Consider the following 26,006-nt stretch of genomic DNA (forward strand, 5'->3'; position numbering starts at 1 on the left):
AGAGGAAAGAAAGGCCACTCAGAATGACAATATTTTTTAGCAATGCATTGAACATTTGGCATAGCACATTTTAATAACTAATAAATGGGGAAAAAAGAAAGCAAGGAAAGCTACTAAAAATACAATTTATGATGTTTCCCGCTTTGGTTTTCTTCTTCAATATTAGTTTGGCTACTCGGGGTCTTTTGTGGTTGCATAGCCTCTACTACAAAGCTGTAATCATCAAGACAGTATGGTATTGGCACAAAAACAGACACTCAGATCAATGGAATAGAATAGACAACTGGGAATTGGACCCACAAATGTATGGCCAACTAATCTTTGACAAAGCAGGAAAGAGTATCCAATGGAAAAAAGATAGTCTCTTTAGCAAATGGGGCTGGGAGAACTGGACAGCAACATGCAGAAGAATGAAACTAGACCACTTTCTTACACCATACACAAAAATAAACTCAAAATGGATAAAAGACCTAAATGTGAGACAGGAAACCATCAAAACCCTAGAGGAGAAAGCAGGCAACAACCTCTCTGACCTCAGCCGCAGCAATTTCTTACTCGACACATCTCCAAAGGCAAGGGAAATAAAAGCAAAAATGAACTACTGGGACCTCATCAACATAAAAAGCTTCTGCACTGCAAAGGAAACAATCAACAAAAACAACAATCAACCCAACAGAATGGGAAAAGATATCTGCAAATGACCTGTCGGATAAAGGGCTAGTATCCAAAATCTACAAAGAATTTACCAAACTCAACACCTGAAAAACAAATAATCCAGCGAAGAAATGGGCAGAAAGATGAATAGACACTTTTCCAAAGAAGACAGCCAGATGGCCAACAGACACATGAAAAGATGCTCAATGTCACTCATCATCAGGGAAATACAAATCAAAGTCACACTGAGATACCACCTCACACTGGTCAGAGTGCTAAAATGAACAACTTAGGAAACTACAGATGCTGGCGAGGATGTGGAGAAATGGGAACCCTCTTGCACTGTTGGTGGGAATGCACACTGGTGCAGCCACTCTGGAAAATAGTGTGGAGGTTCCTCAAAAGATTAAAAATAAATCTACCCTATGAGCCAGCAACAGCACTGCTAGGAATTTTCCCAAGGGATACAGGAGTGCTGATGCATAGGGGCACGTTTACCCCATTGTTTATAGCAGCGCTTTCAACAATAGCCAAATTATAGAAACAGCCTCAATATCCATCAACTGATGAATGGATAAAGAAGATGTGGTTTATATATACAATGGAATACTACTTGGCAATGAGAAAGAATGAAATCATGCCATTTGTAGCAACGTGGATGGAACTAGAGGGTATTATGCTAAGTGAAATAAGTCAGTCAGAGAAGGACAGATATCATATGTTTTCACTCATATATGGATCTTGAGAAACTTAACAGAAGACCATGGGGGAAGGGAAAAGGAAAAAAAAAAAGTTACAAACAGAGAGAGAGGGAGGCAAACCACAAGAGACTCTTAAATACAGAGAATAAACTGAGGGTGGATGGGAGGGTGGGAGAGAGGGGAAAATGGGTGATGGGCACTGAGGAGGGCACTTGGGATGAACACTGGGTATTGTATGTAAGCCAATTTGACAATAAATTGTATTCATAAAAAAATAAAAAATAAAAATAAAATAAAAATACAGTTTATCAGGTGCCCGGATGGCTCAGTCAGTTAAGTGTCTGACTCTTGATTTTGGCTCAGGTCATGATCTCATGGTTTGTGGGTTTGAACCCTGAGTCAGGCTCTGCACTGACAGCAGAGCCTGCTTGAGAATCTCTCTCTCCTGCCCCTCCCCCACTCACTCTCTCTCGCTTTCTCTCAAAATAAATAAACATTTCTGAAAAATCTAAAAAAATACGATCTACAATAATTTAAGCTGTATAAAGTAATGACAGCAATTGTGTGTGGTAACAGTGCCTTTATTTTAGGGTCAGTCTTCATAAAATAATGCATCATGAAAATAAGAGACCTGTAACATTACAGATTTACTGGATCTTCAACTGGAAGACAATTTTTTGAGCCCTGGACTGACAAAGCCACTAATTTTAGAGTAGATTCCTTTGTTTTCATGAGTAGCATTTTATAAAATGAAGTTGCACAACAATGTGAATAGACTTAACATTACTGAACTGTACACTTAGAAATGGTTGAGATGGTAAATGCTATGTTCTGGGCTTTTTTTAAACCACAATTTAAAATACAAATTTAAGGATGCCCGGGTGGCTCAGTCACTTGAGCGTCTGACTTCATTTCGGCTCAGGTCATGATCTCACGGTTTGTGTGTTCAAGTCCCATTTCGGGCTGTGCACTGACAGCACGGAGCCTACTTGGGATTCTCTCTCTCTGCCTTTCCCTCTCTCTCTCAAAATCAATAAATATTAAAAAGGGGCGCCTGGGTGGCTCAGTTAAGCTTCCGACTTCGGCTCGGGTCATGATCTCACAGTCTGTGGGTTTGAGCCCCGTGTCAGGCTCTGTGCTGACAGCTCAGAGCCTGGAGCCTGCTTCAGATTCTGTGTCTCCCCCTCTCTTTGCCCCTCCCCCGCTTGTACACGCTCTCTCGCTCTTAAAAAGAAACATTAAAAAATATATTCAAAAGAAAAAAATATATAAAATTTAAACTTAAAAAAAGCAAGAAAACGAGAGAAGGTAAAGGAGACAGACGAAAGGCAGAGAGTGCATAAAGCAGGAAGGGAGCCGGGTGCAGGGAGAGGTGACGCCCACAGAGGGGGACATGAAAAACTATCAAGGGGACAGTGAATAGACAGAAACCGGAAAGCTGAGAAACTGAGAATGTAGGAGCGCTATAAGGGGAGGACAGAGAAAGGGTGGGAAAGGTAGGGGGAATATAGAGGGAGAAACCAAAACAGAGGGAGGAACTGAAAGAAAATGTTTTTAAAAAGAGACGAGGAGAGAAGCCAAGGATCTTAAAGGGCCACTTTCTCCTAGATTACATTCTAATAAATGTGTATGCTACAAAGTTCCCCTCTATAGTGTTTCCCGAGGCCCACACATTGTAATTTATTCTATCTTTATTATTATTTAATTCAAAATATTTTCTAATTTCCCTTGTGAAGTATTATCTGCCTTTTGGGTTATTTAAAATGGGCTGTTTAATTTCTGAGCAGGTGGGAATTTTCTCCATATCATTTTTTAAAGTTATTTTCATTATAATTTCAGTGGTGAAAGAAATCGCCTTTCAAACTATGCGTACCCATCCCACGACAGAAATACATTTTATACTGCAACCTCACTCATCCCCTGAAACAAACATTTTACAAAACAGTACCTGTGTCACTCTGATATTTTCTATTGTACTGACCCTTTTAAATGCTTTTCTGACCCACAAAATTGCTTCCACAAGCCACTAATGGCTGGTGATCCAGCTTTGGAAAGTCCTTGTGTAGAGTGCTCATGTTAGGCAGGGTGAGGATGGCTGAGCTCCTGGAGAGCAGGCCAGTGAGGGTGTGATAGACCCCAAGGGCTGGTTGCTTTCAGCTTCTCTCCCCACTTTCCTGAGAATGCCAAGGAGCCAGGCAGAGGTGGGCACAGCAGTGGTACCCGCTCTGGCAAGCGTTCAGATAAGCCTTTGAAATAATTCAAAATAAGAGTCTTTTCTACAACTTAGGAACCTGGAATAAAATTACCTCCGCACCATTGCATATTCCCAGAAATTTGTATTTTCCTATTTACTGGGACTTGGTAAATATTTAATAAAAATAATAATAATTGGAAGTGGCTCCCCCACTGAAGCTGCTTGATTTTTTGTAATGATGGAAACTCAACCACCATTTACACTTGGCTTTACAAAGCTATCACAAGACTCTGCTCTGTCAACCGCCAGACCCCTGCTGGATGGTCTGGGGGAGGGGAGGGCAATAATACATGACCTACTACACGACTATGAGCTCATAGGAAGGGACGTTGCCTTGTAATGCCAAACACAGGCTCTCAATTATTTAAATTTCAAATGGGAAGCGTGTCTAATTATAAATACATTCATCTAATTAAATGCACAATGTTTAATTAGCATTGTTTTTAAATGGGTGACCCGGCAGCATGAAACACCATGTTTCCTTAATATCTAGCCCCCTTCCCTTTGCCACTTAACGATACTGCATTTTTTCAAGACTATTGTTCCATAACAACAACAATAATGCTCTGTCCTCCCCAGAACTGTATAACCCAGAGTGAGGCATACTCTGAGTTCTTCTGAGCTCGGTACTGATGGTTGTATTAAGTCCATTTTTAACATCCATAAATTCTTTAATTAATTCATTTAACATGTACCTATTATCCCCCTAACTGTGAGACATGTATTCTCTTTCTTAAATCCGGGTCACAAGGGCAAGACATCTTTATTATCTATAATGTGAGGACAAATAATAATAGGTTTGGAATGAGAATCTAATTAATTAACACATGCAAAAAGCACTTAAAACAATGCTTGGTTCACAGTGTCAAGTTTTCATTATTGTTATTATAACATGCCATTTTCTAAGATTAGAGTGCGCTTCCCTAGTCCGTACTTCTGGAAAATGCCATTTTAACATTTCCTTAAGCAAGCCTTCCTTGAAAATCCCCTCCATCCCCTCACTTCGTCTCCCAGTGCCTCTCTAACATTAATATTTTCATCAGGAGCATAAATAACAAAAGTGCTTTATATAGAAGTAAATCCCACAGCAACCATTAACTATTATCATCCCATTTTATAGATAAAGAAACTGAGACACAGAGAGGTTAAGGCACTTGCCCATGGAGACTGGATTTGATCTATGTAGTCTGGCTGTGGCACCTATACCCTTAACCTTCACACTATACTGTCTCTGTCTTGCATCCTTCTCCTATCAAAGGAGTAATCAGGATGTTTTGAGATCATTTGAATACAAATCTGCCACCTCCATTAGGCAGCTAGCTTCCCCAAGCTAAGCAGTGTGTTAACCCCATATCCCTGGCATCTAGCATAGGATCTGGATCAGCGTGGGCAGCAAGTTTAACTGTGTTACTCTACATGATTGATGAGTGAGAGGTCCAAGAGTAGACCTCTTGTCCACATGAACCCAAATATGCCACTTTGAACTCACAAGTCCCAAACTTTATAACCAACTATGCCAAAGCATTAGATTTCTGTACCATGCCTACGTGCAAAGCTTTGAGGAAATAAATGCCACCATCTAATTGCAAGGAAGTGGTATAGAGAAAGACAAGGTTCCTAACTCAAGCTAAAGTTGTAAAGGTAGTAAAATTATAGTATGTTACTTTCTTTTTCTCCTATTTTTCTCCAACCAAGTCCATCCTTGAGGGCAGTGGTTCTCAGCCAGAGAGTGTCTTGCCACCCAGGAACAATGTTCGGAGACATTTTTGATTGTCACAACTCTGAAGGGGGTTTTTCACTGGTAGCTAGTGAACAAAGGCCACTGATGCTGTTAACACCTTAAATGCACAAGACAGCCCTCCCAAACCCCACCCCACAAAGAATTATCTGGTCCAAATATCAATAATGCTGAGGTTAAGAAACCCTGCTCTAGGGTGAACTGCCACTGTGGTATGGGAGACCGATTTACCTGTTCCGCTTCAGAAGAGCACAACAAAGCTGCCAGCGGCGGGGAAGGAGAGGAAGGGGTTGCCCTACAACTAGACCCTGTGGGCCAGTCTCCTATTATCTGCCTGTCCAGGGACAACTCCTGAATCTCCGGGATGGAGAGCCAATATCAACAAAAAATTCTAGCATTTTCTCCATTCCATCCCATAGAGTCTCTGAATAGTCAAATTAGGTACTAACCCAGTTGTGCCCAGAGAGGATTATATGGATGTGTTTTGGCCAGCGTGTTCACTGACTGAGAGGTGCGTTTCTCTGAGAAGGCTTTAATGGGAGGGTGATCAACAGGCATGACAGTCGGTACCCAGGCCAGGTGGTAGGTTAACACTGCAGTCAGTAAGGCAGCAAAAAACCTTGGAGAAATGGAAGAAAATACAACCAGATGAGTCAAGGCAGGAAGAGGCATGTCACATACACCACAGACACTGGCCATGGAAGTTGCAAAAAGGCTTCAGAGATTTGAAGCTTACTGATTTTTGTTGATCTGTTCTATCAGAAGTGTAAACTCCTTGAGAAAGCGCTGGCAGAGCTGGGTTTTTTCCAAGGTGCTGGACATCATGGTAAGCCATACGGGTTCAGCTATCCTTGGAACGGAATATAAGTTCCAGATAGTTCCTCTATAGAAAAGAGAAGGGAGACATAAAACTGTCACAAATATTATTTTGGATAATCTCTGTATAAAGGAATAAAGAAGAAAACAATAATCTGGATCTATGTAGCCTTAAGGGATTCAAACAGTATATAAAACAGAGATCAGCAAACTATGATCCAGAGGCCAAACCTGCCACCTTTTTTGTAAATAATATTTTATTGGAACGCTGCCAAGCTCATTCATTTATACATTATCTATTGCTGCTTTTTGCAGAATGGCAAAGTTGAGGAGCAATGACAGAGACTCTTTATGGAAAAGGCATACTAACCCTTGATATAAAATATCCATTTTTTAAATGATTTGTTTTCACAATGCCTATTATCAAAATTTGCGTTTGTTTTTACAGTAAAGAAATAAAGGAAGAAAGAAAGTACATGCTATTTAAAAATGTGGCCAAAGGCAACTCAGCTCTCCCAAGTGCTAGTTAGTGCTTAGTTCTCTAAGCCAAAGCACCCTATTGATTTCAGATGAAAAAACTACATAAATGGCTCTTCTTCATGATATATACTGAGTTTCTATATGGACTAACAGAATCAAATTCTTAGAACTATAAGCTATTAGCAAAACTGACTAATGTAGCTCTATCACTTTACAGATATAGAAACTGAGGCCTAGAGAAATTAAGTTACTTATATAAGACACTGAATGACAAGGTCAGGATAAGACTTCAGGTTTCCCAACACCTGGTGCCAAGGCCTTACTCTAAGCTTCATGACTCATAAATGTTTTTCCAAAGAGCACACTAACTTAGCTTAGGACCTCCACTGGAGGACATATTCACTCCAAATAAAGATGGTAAGACATATTCTGATTTTCTAGCTATGTGCCTAAATGAACAGAGATACAAGAGAACGTCACCTTGGCCAAAACACATCTGCTGAGTTAGGTAGCAATGACAGATTACAGTCACACAGAACTGGGAATTATTTACTAAAACTAGGTCTCCCATTGGTAACACTACATTTTGTCACCATTTCTGGAAGGGTAGGTTGTTGAAGTAAGAATAAAACGTGTCTTTGAATAAGTGAGGCTTTCTGGTTCTGTACTTTCAGATTCTTGACCTCTGAAAAATTAATACTTTAATCAAACTAGCACAACTCCACACTATTTCTCAAATATATGACTTAGGTCTTGACAGTAACCAGATAATGACAAATGTGCTATCTGAGTACTTTATACATAACACAAGGTTCAAAGACCACTGGGGATATTGTTTCAAGTAGCCATATAGAATTCACCAGCATATACCTTAATCATCAAAAAAATGTTCTAGGGATGCCTGGGTGGCTCAGTCTGTTAAGCATCCGACTTTGGCTCAGGTTACGATCTTGAGATTCATGGGTTTGAGCCCTGCATGGGGCTCCGTGCTGATGGTGTGAAACCTGCTTGGGATTCTCTCTCTCTCTCTCTCTCTCTCTCTCTCTCTCTCTCTCTGTCCCTTCCCCAAGTGTGTGTGCCCCCTCTCTCTCTCTGTCTCTCTCTCTCAAAATAAACTAAAAAAAAAAAAAAAAACACAACAAAAACAAAAAAGCCCCAATGTTCTAAAATTCTAAAAACTGTAAAGAATTTTTTTTCATGTTCATTTATTTATTTTGAGAGAGAAAGAGAACACGAGTGTGGGAGAGAGAGAGAGAGAGAGAGAGAGAGAGAGAGAGAGAGAGGAAGAGGAAGAATTCCAAGCAGTCTCCACACTGTCACACTGGTGTGGGTGTGGGTGTCAGCGTGGAGCCCAAGGCAGGGCTCGATCTCATGAACTGTGAGATCATGACCTGAGATGAAATCAAGAGTTGGACGCTTAACCAACTGAGCCTCCCAGGCACCCCTGTAAAAATTCTTTTATCTTTCAGCTACAGAATAACAGTTTGACTTATTAGTTCATGACGGCTTCGGAATATGATTCCACTCCCCATTGAGAAACTGGCTCAAAGAAATGGTGCAAGAACCCCAGGTTAGCATGGTGAAGGAGAGTCCTACCCTCTACACTACACCTTCCTACCCAGATATTAGGAGCAAAGACTACAGAAAACCAGTCTCCAGAGTACAAAGATCATGAATTAAAAACTGATAATGAAGACACACCAATTTAATATTCAGACCAGAATACTTATGAGAGGGCACTGGGTATAAACAAGGACTGCCCTGGTAAGCTGGAAGGTATATCTGCCTGACACATATACGCTCTCCAGCTATGCTGTGCTCTTTTTATTTTTGTTTCTTTTTAAATTTTAAAAAAAAATTTTTTTTTTTAACGTTTATTTATTTTTGAGACAGAGAGAGACAGAGCATGAACGGGGGAGGGTCAGAGAGAGAGGGAGACACAGAATCGGAAGCAGGCTCCTGGCTCTGGGCCATCATCAGCCCAGAGCCCGACGCGGGGCTCGAACTCACGGACCGCGAGATCGTGACCTGAGCTGAAGTTGGACGCTTAACCGACTGAGCCACCCAGGCGCCCCTTAAATTTTTTTTTTAAGGGGGCTCCACTCCCAGTGTGGAGCCCAACATGGGGCTTACACTCACGACACCGAGATCAAGAGTCAGACACTTAACCGACTGAGCCACCCAGGTGCCCCTCTCCAGCTATGCTCTGGATGAGTGTCCCTGAACTCAAGCCTTCACAACTGTAAAGTGGGGTCAGTTAATAGTGTTTACTCATAGGGCTTTTGTGAGGATGACATGAAATAATGAAGAGGCTTATAAGAGACACATAAATATTAGTTTTCTCCATTCATCTCATTAAAAGCAATCAAAGACTGTCAGGCAGCAGTGTGGATTATGTGGTGCTGTGTGACTTAAACATTCTGCTCTAGGGGCGCCTGGGTGGCGCAGTCGGTTAAGCGTCCGACTTCAGCCAGGTCACGATCTCGCGGTCCGTGAGTTCGAGCCCCGCGTCGGGCTCTGGGCTGATGGCTCAGAGCCTGGAGCCTGTTTCCGATTCTGTGTCTCCCTCTCTCTCTGCCCCTCCCCCGTTCATGCTCTGTCTCTCTCTGTCCCAAAAATAAATAAACGTTGAAAAAAAAAAAAAATTAAAAAAAAAAACAAAAAACAAAAAACATTCTGCTCTATTTGATCTGGGTTTCCATCTTGAAGGAAGGAGCTGCTAAAGTGACCAGTAATTGCCAGCCCCTAAATTCTTCCAAGTAATGTCTCCATGTATCCCCAGATCCATGGCTGCCACCGCTACTGCCACTTATAAATTTATCCTGTTGGATTTGCCAGACTTTGTCAACGTACCTGAATTCTCCCAGAGCTTCCATCAGACGGCTGACATAAAACTGGACACGGAGACTTGATTCTGCTATCTTCCTGCAGGAGATCATGGCCTTCATTGAAGAGAGAAAAAAATTTACTTTCTGAGAAGAAACTCCTTTATAACTGTTTACCACTGGGCATTTATTAATAAAATACTAGTATAATGAAAACACTCACTGTAGTAATGACTTAAGTCATCAGAAAGCAGTCATTTCCTTTCCTAAAACAATCTAATGTCTGATATCTAATATCAATGTATTAAAGGATCTATTACTGTTGCAGGTGATTTAAGTTCTCTAAAAAAGGGATCTGATCATAAACCATGAGATTCTACCATCTTAAGCCCTATAATCACTTCTCTATTTGACACAAGATTACAGTCTTTTTTTTTAAAGATATTATTTTTAAATAATTTCTACATGCAACATGGGGCTTGAACTCACAATGCTGAGATCAAGAGTTGCATGCTCTATTGACTGATACAGCCAGGTGCCCCTAGATTACATTCTTATTACCTTTTCAATTGCACTCTTCAGCCTGTTCATGTGAGACTCAAAAAGGGGGAAATGAGAAAAAAAGAAGTCCTGGAAATTCCTTTGTGCTTCTTCTTTCTCACACAGAGAAAAGATGATGCTTATGGCAATTTTCTTCCTCCGAACTATGGCCGGATTAGAACTACAGGTTTCTTCAGCCAGGCTGAATGTTTCATCAGTTGACCTGCAGGAACAGTAAGTTTGAAAAGTTGCCATACATCAAATAATCACACTGAAGATAAACTGCAGTGTCCGGGGATGCCATTCAGAAATTCAGAAAGCTAATGTGAACACTCAGGAGTCTGAACCAAGAGTTTCATCTACTTGGAATTCATTCTTTTCTCTAATTCTGTCATGAAAAATGAAAACCTCAACTTACCACAGTGTATTTAACACAAAAAGAAACTTAAATAAAAATTAAAAGTAACCTTAAATATCCTCTTGTTAGACTCTTAGTCTTTTTCCCTTGGATAATTTTACATCAGATTGGTGGTATTTAGGAAGGGGCGAGACACATCTGGTCACTCAAAAGAGAGGCCCTTTGTTTTGGTTGATAGATAGCAAAAGATAAGAACATTAGAAGGGAAATGATCCTGTGGTATTCTGTTTAACCAATGCATCATGTTTGGAACTACTGGTAGCTGAGGCTGACTTTCCCAAGGCTATTAAATCCATTACATGAAGTTACTCCAGTAAATGCTCAGATTAAGCCACGCAATTGATTAAGCTCTCTGGGAAATCCCCCAAGCAGAAAGACTTCTCTCTCTTCTGTGTAAATTCTTAAAAAAACTTACGGTTCTTTTGAGAGACTCCGCGTCTATGATAAGAGAATCATGAAGCCAATAAATTATAAATATATACTCAATTTGTCTTAAGGGGGAAGACTCACAAATATGGCCTAACCCTCTTATTTAGCTATTCTGAAAAAAACAGCATAACTAACAGCAAAAGCGAAAATAATTTTTTTTCTACAAAGATACCAAAAGGAAAGGACATAATATATTGCAAATGAAAGCACCTTGCCTGGCACACCGTAAGTATGCAATTAACTTTCTCTTTCTCACTGACTTCACCATTTAGTCTTGTATATCTGCAGAATATGGGAGAGGACTGCTTCCTCTATTTTCATTACCACAAATTACAATAAAGCAATTACTTATGCTTGGCAGGATTCAAGGCAGCTGGCCTCCATACTCTTGATCTTAAACTTGTTTAGTGCTCCACTCATAGCCTATAATGTTCCTGTGATTTTGAACATATCCATACCTCTGAAAACATGCATGCATAAAAAGTGTTTTGGTCAGGAAAGCCATTTTACTTTTAAAGGAAAGGGGACAGACATCTTGTTCTAACCTCAGGAAAGATATGCTACTGTTTCTGTCAACTTCAAGCAAGATCCCAGAGATGTAGATGTGGTTGATAAGCCAGTAACAGGCGCTAACAGACATGCCACTGGCAAGGCATGATCTCCAGGTAGTGTTGTAAATGCTGTGCATTATAATAAATCATCAACTGTTTTCTCTGAAAAATCCCTAGATCCTAATCATCTGCTCATTTAAAAAAAAAAAAAAAAAAAGACCCTGAACCTATCTTAGAATTTTAATTTCATACAAAGAAATTCCATACAGTAAATATTCTCCTTTTCCAAAGTACCTGTACTATAACTTTGTTTTTTGCACCAGTTTATTTCTATTTTATAGGAAGTTCTGAGATTATATTTATCAACGCTTTCTCGCAACCTTTTCTTTTTTTTTTTGTCTGACATCTCCTACTTCTCTTCTTTTCCCAAAGTAAAATGACCATCTCAGTCCATTTATCTTTGGCCAATATGGTCCTTAATAATGAAATTGTAATAAACACTTAACCCTATGCGTTTTTATGCATTGTCTTCATCTCTACCGTATAAACAATAGCCAACTCTGTCTTAACACAGCACAGAGTGCCACCTACTGAATTTCTGAAAAACTTCCACAGCTACAATAGCCCTGCGTAGCTCTTACTTGCTTCACTGTGTCTGTCTAATGCATTCTATTTTTGGGTGGGGGGAGAGGTGGGGAAGAGTAGAGGGAGAGAGAGAATCTTAAGCAGGCTCCATGCCCGGTGCAGAGCCCTTCTCGGGCTTGATTTCATGACCCTGAGGTCATGACCCGAGCCTAAATCAAGAATCAGATGCTTGGGGCTCCTGGGTGGCTCAGTCAGTTTAAGTGTCCAACTTCAGCTCAGGTCATGATCTCACAGTTTCAAGAGTTCGAGCCCCACGTTGGGCTCTGTGCTGACAGCTCAGAGCCTGGAGCCTGCTTTGGATTGTGTGTCTCCCTCCCTCTCTCTGCCCTTCCCCGCTCATGCTTGCTCGCTCACTCTCTCTCTCTCTCTCAAAAATAAATAAAAATATTTTTTTAAATGTAAAAAAAAATAAAAAAGAATCAGATGCTTAACCAACTGAGCCACCCAGATGCCCCTCTCTCCACTGGATTCCTGGATTCTAACGCAACAGAGCTTCATTCTGAAGTCTTAGATCAACTGTGCAAATCAGATCATATAGTACTGTAATTGTATTTTTAAAATTATTCCACAATGAAAAAACATTTCAGAATGTTTTAAAACATTTGAGTATGTACCCAAATACTTCACCGTATCTTCTCACCCTCAAATCACCCTGTAAGGTACACAGATCTTTTTGCAAATGTGGAAACTGAGGCAGGGTGATTCATCAACCTGCTTCAGGAACAGAAAGCTTCTTAGAGACAATGCTGGCGCTAGAACCCCGGGTTTCTGTCTTCTGGTCTGGGCTCATTTCCTAGACTCTGGAAAGGAGCAGGGACTCTGCCCCATGCCTGATCCGTCTGCTGCTGTTCACGCCATCAGGTGCATCCTGCCAGCTGGAGCACGGACAGCAAATAGCTGGGAGAAATCCCATCAGCTGACAGGACTTCAAGTCAAGGAAAACCCACTGCTATACTCTTAATCTTCTCCTTACAAAAAAATCAAGTAGAATTTTGTTGACACTTATGAATAAGCACTTACATACATTATTTTTACTTCAAGATCATAAATAAAGCAAAAACTATGATTATGTAAGTGCATCTCAATCATCTATAATTAATATCACCACTGCTTAGTTTGTTTTTGTCAGCTTTGAATTTAATTTGAACGTATGTATTATATTGGAACATATGAAACTGCCATTTTTATAGGTCAAAGAACAAACCTCTATCAACTTTATATGGTTGGTTCAATTTAATAATTCGAATCAAAAGCCCTTCTGGGAAATTTAATACCTCAGTCCTTTAAGGTTTCAGTAGCTTCACTAAGGGATGGAATCTCTGCAGTTTCTCTTCTATTACAGGCAGTACTTCCCCACCAGCTGGTAAAGGTCCAAGCCCAACTCCCCAACCAGTAACCAAAAGTTACCGCCTGGCACAGCAGGAGGCCTGGAGACATGAGTATCCAGTGTGGAACCAACTGCTAAGGACTGTGAAATCATCCTTTCCATCTTTATCTGTTAGGAAGTTTTTGATTACTGTGAATTTTCTCTCAAAGCCAGATGCAATCGTGTTTTTGGTACCCACTGTTCTCTTGTCTAACATAAAAAAAACTAATTTTCCTACCTCCATTCCTGCCAAAAGTAAGAAATCAACCGCAGCAACTTTAAATGAAGGGATCTTCATAGGTACAGTGATCAATTCAAAACGTCAGCCACATTTATATTCTCTGTGTGCCAGATTCATGGGCATGAGACCCCACTCACACAGAGCCCGGTTCCCAGATGGGCCCCAGGTTTGATTTAATGTTTTGCGGTTGCCATCTTGAATTCTTGGTAATTTTATCTTTGAGCCTGTATTCTGTAGGTAAAGTCTGATGGGACAATGAAACATGTGAGCGAGCAGTGAAGACACCAGGCTGCAGAGTGCACAGTGGGCTCCGGCCTAAGGGCATGCAACCCAGCCGCTGAGCAACTAGCTAGGCAGTCAGGCACACGCCCACGTGTCTGAGCAGTCCAGGGTAGCAGGAGGCCCCAAGGCAGCAAGCCTGGGACCTGGGCCCAGACTGGTGGCTGTGAGAGCAGCAGCAACCACAGCCATGGGAGAGAGCAAAGACCTGGGTAGTGCCATGACCCACAGTGCGAGGCCAGCTAGCCCATCCATCATCGGAACCTGTCCCTGTAGAGTCTGCACAAATATTTAACTCTGACCCAAGACCCAAGACACTGAATTATCACAAAGCGCCCACAGTGGACACTGCAATAAAGCACATCCAGGAGTAATCAGAATTCTTCAGAGTTTACCATCTACAGTTTTGAAAAGCACTGCAACATTACAAAGTATATATCTACAGGCATAGAAATAGAAATTTTTTTTAAATTTTTTTTTAAAGTTTATTTATTTTTGAGAGAGACAGAGACAGAGCATGAGGTGGGGAGGGGCAGAGAGAGAGGGAGACACAGAATCTGAAACAGGCTCCAGGCTCTTGAGTTGTCAGCACAGAGCCCGATGTGGGGCTCGAACCCACGGACCGTGGGATCATGACCTGAGCTGAAGCCGGGCGCTCAACTGACTGAGCCACCCAGGCGCCCCATAGAAATTAAATGTAAAGATTGTTGCACCGGACAGAGAAAAAAACCCATTGTTTTCATTTGAAGCTTCAGATAAACAAATTATTAATAAGAAAGCCCATTTAAAATTAATTTTCCTGGAGCGCCTGGGTGGCTCAGTTGGTTAAGCGTCTGACTTTGGTTCAGGTCATGATCTCATACTTTGTGGGTTTAAGCCTCGTATTGGGCTCTGTGCTGACAGCTCGGAGCCTAGAAGTCTGCTTCAGATTCTGTGTCTCCCTCTCTCTCTGCCCCTCCCCCACTTGTGTTCTGTCTCTCTCTGTCTCTCAAAAATAAATAAATGTTAACAAATTTTTTAAATAAAATAAAACAAATTTTCCTTACAATTGAAGATACAGTGATAGAATGAAAAAACAGGCATTTTGAATTATGTACAACTCATGAAGAAACTCAGTTGCTTGTAAGACTTTCATGAGTTACAGTAAATGTCAGAGGAGACATTAAAATAACTTTGTATAAATTTACATTTAAAATTAAATTCAGTCTTATACGAAAATGGATTTGTGCGAAGAATTAAATTTTTTTAGAAAAACTGTTCCACAAGAATCATCAGATCTGGATGCAATGAAATTTATATTTTGAAAGTTTATCAAAAACTTAATCCAATGTTTTCATAACGCATAAAGTTCCAGTAACAGTTACATCAGCAGAAAGATCTTTCTCAAAACGAAAAATTGTCAAAAATCATTTGCCATCTCGCATTTGCCAAGACTGACTAATGGCTGCTTTCAATTATATCAATTGAAAGCAAAGTTGCTAAAAAGTATAAATTTTGATAACCTGACAAAGGAATATAGAAAAATGAGCCAGAAAAGACTTATGATGAATCGAGATATAGCATTATTATGTAAAATTATGATGCTGAAATATTAATTTTGCAATCTATAGTTTTTCTTCATATTTCACTATTATTCCTATTCTATTTTGTAAGTAAAATATTTTTTTAAATCTTTACCTTTTAGTACCTTTAATAGTACTTTTCCTTACTTTTTGAACAAAGGGGCTCCGCATTTTCTTTTTTTTTTTTTTTATTGTATTTTGAGGGAGAGAGAGAGAGAGAGAGAAGGCAAGCAGAGGAGAGGGGAAAGGGAGAGGGAGAGAGAGAATCCCAAGTAAACTCCATGCTCAGCACACAGCCTGTTGCAGGGCTCGACTCCATGACCCTGGGATCATGACCTGAACGAAAATCAAGAGTTGGATGCTCAAGCCACTGAGCCACAGAGGCGCCCCTGGGGGCATTTTCATTTTTGAACTAAAAATACTTATTTTAGTTGTAAGTTCATTAGAGATTCTTTAGTTTCTAAAGCCAGATCTCAATTCAAATTAGAATGTTGAAGAATTTTTAGAGGAGTGAGTTGGAGAATGCTATTCAACTTGAGATTTAATCCTGAAGGGATGGAAAAACATTTTTAGTAAAGAGAAGCATAGTGGCGCCTGGGTGACTCAGTTGAGTGTCTGACTTCGGCTCAGGTCATGATCTCACAGTCTGTGAGTTCAAGCCCCACGTCAGGCTCTGTGCTGACAGCTCAGAGCCTGAAGCCTGCTTCGGATTCTGTCTCTCTCTCTCTCTCTCTCTCTCTCTCTCTCTATGGCCCTCCTCCACCCATGCTCTGTCTCTCTCTCAAAAATAAATAAATGTTAAAAAAATTAAGAAAAAAAAAGAGATGCATAAAGCGGAAGATTTCTCAAGACCCGTCATTCTCTTCAATCACAGAAGCTGCTGTAATGGCAGGGAGGGAGGTGGGATGCCTTCTTTTGACAACTGTAGTGATGGTAATGATAATGATGGCAATAAGTGCAAATAAGTCATCCTGACTAGTATTTTCTTTCCCATGTCTTGTCTTAGCTTGACTTGACTTGCTGTATCTCATTTAATTCTCCCAACAACACCATGAAGCTGGTACTAGCACAAATAAGGCAGATGCCGAAGCAACACTTTGAATCCAGACTAATTCACTGTCACGTACACCTAGTGAGTGGCAGAGCTAGGACTTGTCCTCACACCAAAGTCCGCCATTCCACTCAAAGTCCACCAACCACCAAACAGTTCCTCAGCGAGTGAAGCAGCTATATGTTTTTCTCTTGGCCGAGCTTGCTAGGATTGTGAGAATAACAGAAGAGAGGCAAGCAGCCTGACATGTGCTATACACACACCCTAACCCTTGTTTCTCAGCTTGTTCTTTAAGTGCCATCTCCTCCATGCATGGCTCTGCCATGCCCCCCATGACCACCAGCAGGTATTCTCTCCCTCCTCTGAGTCCCAAAGTGCTTTATGCCCTGCCCATGGCATTTACAGTTTAACATCTTTATTAAAAAATTTTGATGTCTGGGGCGCCTGGGTGGCGCAGTCGGTTAAGCGTCCGACTTCAGCCAGGTCACGATCTCGCGGTCCGGGAGTTTGAGCCCCGCGTCAGGCTCTGGGCTGATGGCTCAGAGCCTGGAGCCTGTTTCCGATTCTGTGTCTCCCTCTCTCTGCCCCTCCCCCATTCATGCTCTGTCTCTCTCTGTCCCAAAAATAAATAAACATTGGAAAAAAAAAAAAAAAAAAATTTTGATGTCTATTTATTTATTTTGAGAGAGAGAGCATGCACAAGCAGGGTAGGGGCAGAGAAAGAGAGAGAGAGAGAAAGAGAAAGAGAGAGACAGGGAGGGAGGGAGGGAGAGAAAATGCCATGCAGGCTCCATGCTGTCAGCACAGAGTCCAAAGTGGAGCTCAAACTCAAGAACCGTGAGATCATGACCTGAGCCAAAATCAAGAGTCGGACACTTAACTGACTAAGCCACCCAAGAGCCCCTACAGTTTAACGTCTTTATGCCATTATTTATGTGCATATCGCCTTCCCTACCAGTCAACAAACTATACTAGTAGTTCACAAATGCAGGCATGTAACTGAATCATCTTTACACCTTCACAGATCCCTACACATGGTGATTACTAGCGAACTCACTAAATCAACCAATTTACATGTGAATTTTTATAGGTACAACCTATACTAATTCCCTTTAAGGTTTTGGGTTGTAGGAAGAAGAAAGTGGAAGCTATTGATGTAACATCATAACGAGCCAACAATGTGTATTTTGCAAAACAACTAAACTTCAGAACTAAAATTCAACTGCAATGAAGGCAGAATATACCTCGAGGCCATCTTTATAATCAGAGTCGTGACCACTCAGTTTAAGAATTTAAGTTTTATGAAAAGGGTATGTCCCAATCCTTGAGTTCACAGGTTTCCAAAGACCACACTGGTGTCACAGTAAGCCAAGGAAGAGATTTATTCCACCCCTCTAGCTCCCAAGAGCTGTATCTGGAAGGGAGCCAATTCAAAGAGAGAGCACACTCACCTTAAATAACACCAAGTCTAGCTCGTACACGGCACAATGACCCAGATTATTCCCCAGTGTCTTCCAAACCAGATTGCTGTTTGGCTTCTATATTTATTCTTTTTATAAAACTTATCACTTGCAAATTTTCAGCCTAAGCTGAAGCTAACCAAGAGGTCTTAGTTCTTTTTCCACTGACAACAGGTGAGTACTGCCAGTTTGTTCGAGCTGCCTGCAACTAGTACCTTTCTCGGCAAGAGCAAACTTGCAACTCACCTCCTTGGAATGATGCCATTTTCCAAACTTGTCGTCTGACTTCGAAGCCAGCGGCGCTGGTAACTACTGGAAGAGGATGTGGAGGAGCTTGGAGATGGAAAAGGCGTAATCAAAAGGCTGCTAAGTGAGGCTGTGGGGAAGAAAATTTGAAAGTTCAAAGTCCAGGTAAATGAATCCTCTCGTAGCTACACAACATACATGCCAAGTGACCTAAATTTTCGGGTTCTACCAGCCATATCCAGCAGGGGGAGACTATGACTTCTCTCTTACAAAGAAAACATCCTTTAAAAAGGAAAATAAGTTTAAAAAATAGGGATTACAGACATAGCAACTGCATCAATCATGAGGCCCCACATTAAAAAGGCAACATAATTAATACTAACTTCATCAGAATGTAAATGCAGATTTCCAGGACAACGGTTCACACAGCATCATTGTTATACACCTGATAACTAATGTCATATACAATGTTTATGGACATATATTTTCTCCTCTTAACTACTTCTTCATTTTCTATTTTGAGGTGAAATCCAGGCAAATAAGTGGTTCCTCCACACAGTATCCTCTCTCCAATCCCCTATCTCCAAATACACAATACATATTTATGCTCCTTCCCTCCAGCAACCAGCTCCCCATTGCCACTTCCTTGGCTGTGAAAAAGCAACCTCTAGTCTTAAATATATTTTCTGCTTGGATTACTTTTTTGCCTCAGAGCCTCTCTCTGCTTCTTTCGTCTGCAAAGTATTAAATGCCTGCACTTAGGCTCTCAGTGTGAGCTGACATGCCAGCCCAGACTTCTTTAACAGGCAGGGAGGGACCCGTCCCTTTCAGGGTAGGCAAAGGCATTCTTACAAAGCAGAGCTGCTTGATGGAGGTCTACTCGTTTGGAAGAATGAAAGAAGATAGACTCTTTTACTTTCCTTGGGCTAGGGAATTAGACACTGAAAAGTCAGTCCAGTGGAAAAGAAAATGGGGTGCTATGTTGAAAGCTGGTCAATGTTTTCAGAAGCAGATCACAGGACAAAGGAAATTGATTTCAGGACACATAATATATTATGCTCATGGATATCACTTGATAAGGCAATTTACCATATAAAGTTTTACATTTTAATTTATGCTTTCATAGGCAGATGTAAATAACCTGACTCCCTGACCTGATTTCTTAAATACCCCAGGAGTTACTTGGCTGTTAGTCAATAATCAGTCAGCAAATGCTGGAGTGTGTACAATGTGCCAGGTGTTGCGTGTGGCAACTGGGATACACTGGTGGACAAGACAGACACACATCCGCCTGCGTGGAGCTTCAAACCTACATGAATAGCAATGAACTTGCCAGGCTACGGAATTAGATGCAAAACAACTCAAGGTTCTTTGCACAGCAGAGGTGCGTGACATGGTTTTCTTCTAATTTAGTCACTACTCATAACAAATGTGTTTGGTACATCTAAATCAGCTTTGCATCCCTGTATCCAGCCAGGACAGCTCCTTGAACACAACAGGCAATTAATCGTTAGTGAACGTATGGCACTTCTTCACTAAAGTATCACCCAGATGTGGCTGGCCCCAACAGGCTTGCCTCTGTTCTGACCTGGTTTCACCCTGAGGCTGGACTTAACTGCCCAAAGTCAAATCCTTATTTGAAATATCAGTGGTGGGTAATTTTCCTGACAATGTCGAAGGGAGATAGAAGAGAGTTTTTCCTCAAAATCACACAAAACTACTTAATAAAAAAATCCCAATTAGACATTTGTGCCATATCCTCAAGCTCTAAAAGTCCCCCATAAGGTACACAAACTCTTCATTCCCTATTCCTAAATCTTCAGGGTCCCCTGTCTCTCCCTGACTTATGCTGATCAATTCAACTTCTTGGTAGGTGGAGGACAGGGCTGAGGGGCAGTACTTGTTTCATAAACATTTTTTTCCCTGTCACAGAGGCAAGATGGAGATGACTCTGAGGGCCAAATTTATTCTGGAAATTAAAGGTATAGCTATACAATTCAGTTTAGTAAACTGAGTAAAAGCCCAGGCTCCTGGCTCAAATCCTACCTCTGCTACTCACCAGTTGTTACATGTAACACTTGGGCTAAACTGTTAGCTTTCTCATGTGTAAAATGAGGACAGTAAAATACCACACCTTAGTATTTTCCATGAGAACTACAATCTGCTAGTGAATTGTGAATTATTTAGTGAACTGACACCACCATTAAAAAAAAAAAAAAAAAAAAAGCGGGCGCCTGAGTGGCTCATTTGGTTAAGCATCTGGCTCTTGATTTCAACTCAGGTCATGATCTCACAGTTCGTGAGATGGAACCCCACACTGGGCTCTGTACTGACAGCGCAAAGCCTGCTTGGGGTTCTCGTTCTCGTTCTCTCTCTCTCTCTCTCTCTCTCTCTCTCTCTCTTTCCCCTGCTTGTGCATTCTCCCTCAAAATAAATATACTTAAAAAAGATAAAAAATTAAAAAGAAAAAACACAAGAGTATATTGCAGTGCTATTAACTGATGAAACTTTTGTTACGTATAAAGATGTTTGTTACTGGATCATAACATAAAATGCATTAATTAGCATGAACTTCAGACAAAAGAGAAGTTTGAAAAGCAGTGACCTATTTCATAAGGTTCCTGTGAGGATTAAACAAATCAATACATGCAAAATACTTACTAGCCCCCACAATAAATGCTGGCTATTTACTCCCTCTGATAATTCTTGGAACAGGAAAGCTAAGTATACAACATTTTGGAGTACTGAAATGTTATTAGTTCTGATTAGTTGATTATGAAAACAACCTAGGATTTGTAATAGACATGTGAAAGGGAAGGGAAACAATTAAAAAAATAAAACACAGAAGAGAATAATCCTTTCTCATTATAAAATACCGAATGAAATTTTTTATGGTATGTAAGTGAAATATTAAGCTAAAGTGCTGGCTTAGTGCTATCAAGCATTTCCTTATCAAAATATGTTAATACTATTTAATATGATTTTTATGTTAAAGTACTATGGTATATCATTGTCGATCACACAATAGGAAGCTATTAATATAGTTAATAACTCTCAAATGGAAGAACAGCCCTAATTTTGGTCTACAACTCATTGCCATTTTCATGAGAAAAGGGTGGATTCAGGTAACTTTCATTAACGTTTAATGCATTTGGTAGTTGGCCAGACTCTTCTGTCTCTTCTGCAGCTTGGACTGGCACGGGTCTATGTGTATTTGGAAACGATCCCGTCATAGTGAGAAGACTAAGTTAATGTGATTAGGCCCCTTATTTCCTCTCCAAGTGCATCTTACACCACCCGCCCTTACTACATTCCAGCCTCCTTGCTATTCCTTATACACAAAGCTCCAAAGCCTGTTTCCACTCTCGGTTTCTGCACTAGCTGTTCCATGCCCAAAATGCTCTTTGCTCTGATCTTCATGGCAATCTAGTCAGCTGAACATTTCACCTTCTTGGAGAGGCCTCCCACGAGCACCCCATATGTTCTACTTTTCCTCAGTGTAAGTGCTTGCCTACATTTTACTATCTATTATCTGTGTTTCCTCTATTAAATATAAACTCCATGAGATCATGGATCAAGATGATCCCTGATCTATCCCCATATCCTACGAAAACGCCTGGCACATAAGATGCTCAAGAAATATTGCTGCATGAAGAGTGAGCAAATGGTTATGGAAAGAACAGCGATGTCTGTCTCAATCGGTAATTATGACAGAAACAAAGCATTAGGGAGGCAAATTTCTACAGAGAATTCAAAGTGTGAGTTCGTTAAAAGTTTCCTGCGGTCAAAGCTGTATGCAGAGCACATGGATTTTCTCTTTTTCCTCCCTACCCTCATTTCAAAACATTCTTTTGTTGTTGTTGTCGTTTTGTGGTGGTAGTGGAGGCGGTGATGGTGATGGACAGCAGTAGTACAGCTCTGACCCTGAACACTTTTTATATTTGGCACAGAGAGCACTACATCCAAAACACAGCAATCATCTTTTTTTCCTGTAACACTGATGGTGCTTTGCTTAGAGTTTTTGCTTCAACACTTGAAAAATACAAGGTTCCTGAAAGTGTACCAGTTGTATTTCTCATTACAAAGGAACAGAAGCATTTTCAAAGGTCAATTAACAGAGCTGTGATTATTGTCGGATAGGAAAATGCCATTTTCAATAAACCAAATAAATACGTTAATTGGCAAATCAAATTTTAGTTAACACATCATAGTTACCAAACCACAGAGTGATTTTAAGACTATATGGGGTCCTCAAAAGTGTCCCAGGTCTTTTAAGTTTTAATAAAATTCCTATCAAGTTCCCTCAGTGAAAAGACAAAGAAAATGTCCTCACCACCACGATTTCAAAACACCTTAATTTTTTTTGTTTGTTTGTTTTGAGAGAGAGAGTGTGTGAGAAGGGGAGGGGCAGAAAGAGAGGGGGACAAATGATCTGAAGGAGGCTCCGTGCTGCCAGCAGTGAGGCTGACGTAGGGCTCGAACTCAAGAACTGGGAGATCATGACCTGAGCCAAAGTCCAACATTCAATAGACTGAGCTACCCAGGTGCCCCCAAACACGTTAATTTTTAAAAATAGAGAATTTTTTAGGGTAGCTTTAGGTTCATAGAAAAACTTAGTGGAAGGTACAGAGCTCTGTCCATATAGCCCCTGCTGTCACATACACAGAGCCTGCCCCATGATGAATATCACACACCAGAGTGCTATACTTGATACAGCTGATGAACCAACAAACAAAATCATCAGCCAGAATCCATAGTTCACCACAGACTTCACTCTTGGTGTTGTACTTTGAGTTCCAACAAACGTGTACTGACATGTACCGTCTACTACAGTATCAATGAAAATATTTTCAGTTCCCTAAAAACCCTCTGTGCTCCATCTACTCATCCCTCCCTGCCCCTGTCCCCCTTCCTGGTAACCACTGATCTTTTTACTGTCTCTATAATTTTGCCTTTTCCAGATGTCACACAGTTGTACTCCTATAATAGGTAAGTCTTCTCAGCTCAGCTTCTTACACTTAGCCATATGATTTAAGTTTCTCTCATATTTTGTCCCAGTTTGATAGCTCATTCCTTTTTAGCACTGAATAATATTTCATTGAAAGCACCTTAAATTTTAATTCCTTAGTTAGGATATAAACTCTAGCCGAGCCTTGGTGATCAAGCCTCTACAATTATGTGCCAAGTTATTTAACCTTTGTATGCCTTTTAATTCATAGTCTGTAGTCTAAGAATGAAGTGCCTACAAAGACTTTTGCAAAGAATAAAAATTCTCTTGGTTCTTTGCTCTTCCATATAAGTGAGAGTTATTTTGTCTGGCTTCACAAGGGAAGGTCTTCTTTTAATAAAGTTTTAAAATCTCTCTATAACTGTATCACACATCTTTGTTTAGAATTATTCTAGATCCCTAGTTTGGGATGCTATCTGCATTACTTTTTTATTCTAATTTTTCTTAAACGGGTAATAAGAATGCAAATGTAGAAAGGAAAAAGCTAAAGCAAAAGAGTCAGCAAATTTGTGAAATGGAAAACAAACATTCATGCCAGGAGAATAACCAAAGGTCTGACTTAAAATATGAGAAGTATAAAGAAATGAAGAAATGGAGTTCTGTCCAAGCTACATTACAGACTGCCAAGTTCATATATAGAAGGCAAGGCAAAGCCCAAAGTAAAGGCTTGAGAGTAATGATGTAACAAGACATTTTTAGATTGGGACAGTTTCTTACATAGTCTGTGGAAAGAAGAATAAACCAAAAGTGCCAGTCCCCAGTGATCCCTGCCTCACACGCCAAAAAGGACAGTACTGACACAAAAGGGATCAGATGCCCACACCCTGAGTTGTAGGAGGCCCTGGTGCTGGGGAGCAGTTGGAGACCACAGCTCAGCAATTCTCTAGTCTGCACTTCTAGTCTCAGGTGGGCAGGGCAGAAAGCTCCAAACCTTATCTGAAGCCTGGAGGTGATGAGACAGTTTCACAACAATTTCCCAGGGGAGACAGAAAGTGAGTGGGAGATGATGTCCCAGCATCTCCTTGGGGCCTCCCATTCTCTTGTGTTCCCAGAGGAGCACAATCAGTACCGCCAAGACTCACATAAAGTGAGTTCAAGCCTTTGCCTACATTTATACACTCAAGGTCAACGGGATGCCACGGCCTTTCTCCCACACAGACAACAAACAAAGCAGTACCCTCCTTGACTCTTGCCACTCTTTACAAAGCACTCTATCAGTTAAATCAATGAAGAATTCAGATCCAAGTGGGATGTCATTTCGCATTATTCAATGGTGACACACATTGTAATAAACAGTCTGACTCCATTTTTTGATGTCTGACTGCTGATACCTTTTAAGCTTCTCCTCTCAAACCTCTTCCTTGTCTGCCCCACATCTGGGCAAGGTGATGAGAAAGCCTAGAGGCTTTCTCCTTTGCAACCACTAGGAAGTTCAACCTGTGTGTGGAAGCCTTCACCCTGGCCCTACCCCCTAACCATCATAAAAACCTGAAGATCATCTCCTTTCCCTTTCTCTCAAGGCATTTTCTTTCTTTTATTTTTAATGTTTATTTATTTTGAGAGCAAGAATACGTGCACACGTGGGAAGGGGAGGGGCAGAGAGAGGGGCATAGAGACACAGATTCCAAAGCAGGCTCCAGGCTCCAATTTGCCAGCACAGAGCCCGATGTGGGGCTCGAACCCACAAACCATGAGATCATGACCTGAGCTGAAGTCAGACGCTTAACCGACTAAGCCACCCAGGCACCCCTCTCAAGTCATTTTCTGACCAGCTTGGGAAGCCCATCCAGCTCTCACCAGAAAGTGTCATTACGTGAGTGATAAATACTTTCATACCCTCTTGCATGTGTGTGGTGTCATTAGTCTCGACATCCAAACCAAATTTGGGGTAGGATCCACCCTGTACCTGCAGAATAGCCAAAACACATGTCCTAGTTGAATACTATGATGATGTGTATTCTTACACTGAAGGTTCATTTCAAAACACTTTAATAAAAATGTTTGAGAATACATGTTAAAGTTTTTCTCATACTGATCTTCTGCCCATTTTACTACTTTTTTAAAAGTCAATTTATTTATTTTGAGAGTGAAAGAGAGAGAGAAAGCATGTGCATAAGTGGGGAAGGGAAAGAGAAAGGGAGAGAGAATCTCAAGCAGGCTCTGCTCTGTTGCTCTCAGCAGGGAACCTGAGGCAGGGCTTGAACTCAAGAACTGTGAGATCATGACTTGAGCCGAAGTCAGATGCTTAACTGACTGAGCCACCCAGGTGCCCCATGAGAAATTTCTTTTTAAAAGGAAGCTTCCTTGAGCTAATTTTACTGGGAATTTGCTTGTTGAGTATTGAAAATAAAATCAGAGGAAGAAAGGTGTCTGTGGAGGTAAATCCGTCCACCTCTGCGGGAGGACCTGCCAGTCACCCTCTCTTCTGTCCTAGAGTCAGGCTGATCTAGATTTTATCTTAGCTACCCCTTCTCTCATTCCTTCAAGGCTTAAACTTTTCTAATACTGCTTTTAAGATCTCTCGGTTTCTGCCTTTGTACATGATTCCGCTACGATTTTTGATTTGTGGTTTAGATCTGAGGTAGATTCTGTGCTGTAGAAGAAGGGCAGTGAAGCAGTGATCTGGAAATGGAGGCCTTGGAGGAGTGTGGGGTTTTTTTTGCCTGATGCACACATCAGACACGCAGCCTCTGCCTTCCACTAAAGACTAAGAGCACCCCACTGGTTTTACCAGTGATACAG

At 40.9% G+C, this 26,006-nt stretch overlaps 1 protein-coding gene across 5 annotated transcripts in view; it reads right to left on the minus strand.

Annotated features, from left to right (window-relative positions):
* The window catches only part of FNIP2 (folliculin interacting protein 2), a 131,069-nt gene that overhangs the window by 28,046 nt on the left and 77,017 nt on the right, over positions 1–26,006 (minus strand). For all 5 annotated transcript variants that reach the window (XM_025921636.2, XM_086703973.1, XM_086703974.1 and 2 more), the window contains 5 exons: positions 18,257–18,386; positions 10,030–10,231; positions 9,497–9,585; positions 6,084–6,230; positions 5,797–5,966 (listed from right to left, as the gene is read on the minus strand). In XM_025921636.2, coding sequence (XP_025777421.2) covers positions 5,797–5,966; positions 6,084–6,230; positions 9,497–9,585; positions 10,030–10,231; positions 18,257–18,386 — 738 coding nt within the window. The remainder of the gene's footprint in view (positions 1–5,796; positions 5,967–6,083; positions 6,231–9,496; positions 9,586–10,029; positions 10,232–18,256; positions 18,387–26,006) is intronic.

Source organism: Puma concolor, chromosome B1 (genome assembly GCF_028749965.1).
Source record: "Puma concolor isolate L17-30 chromosome B1, mPumCon1.1.hap2, whole genome shotgun sequence".
Lineage (NCBI taxonomy): Eukaryota > Metazoa > Chordata > Mammalia > Carnivora > Felidae > Puma > Puma concolor.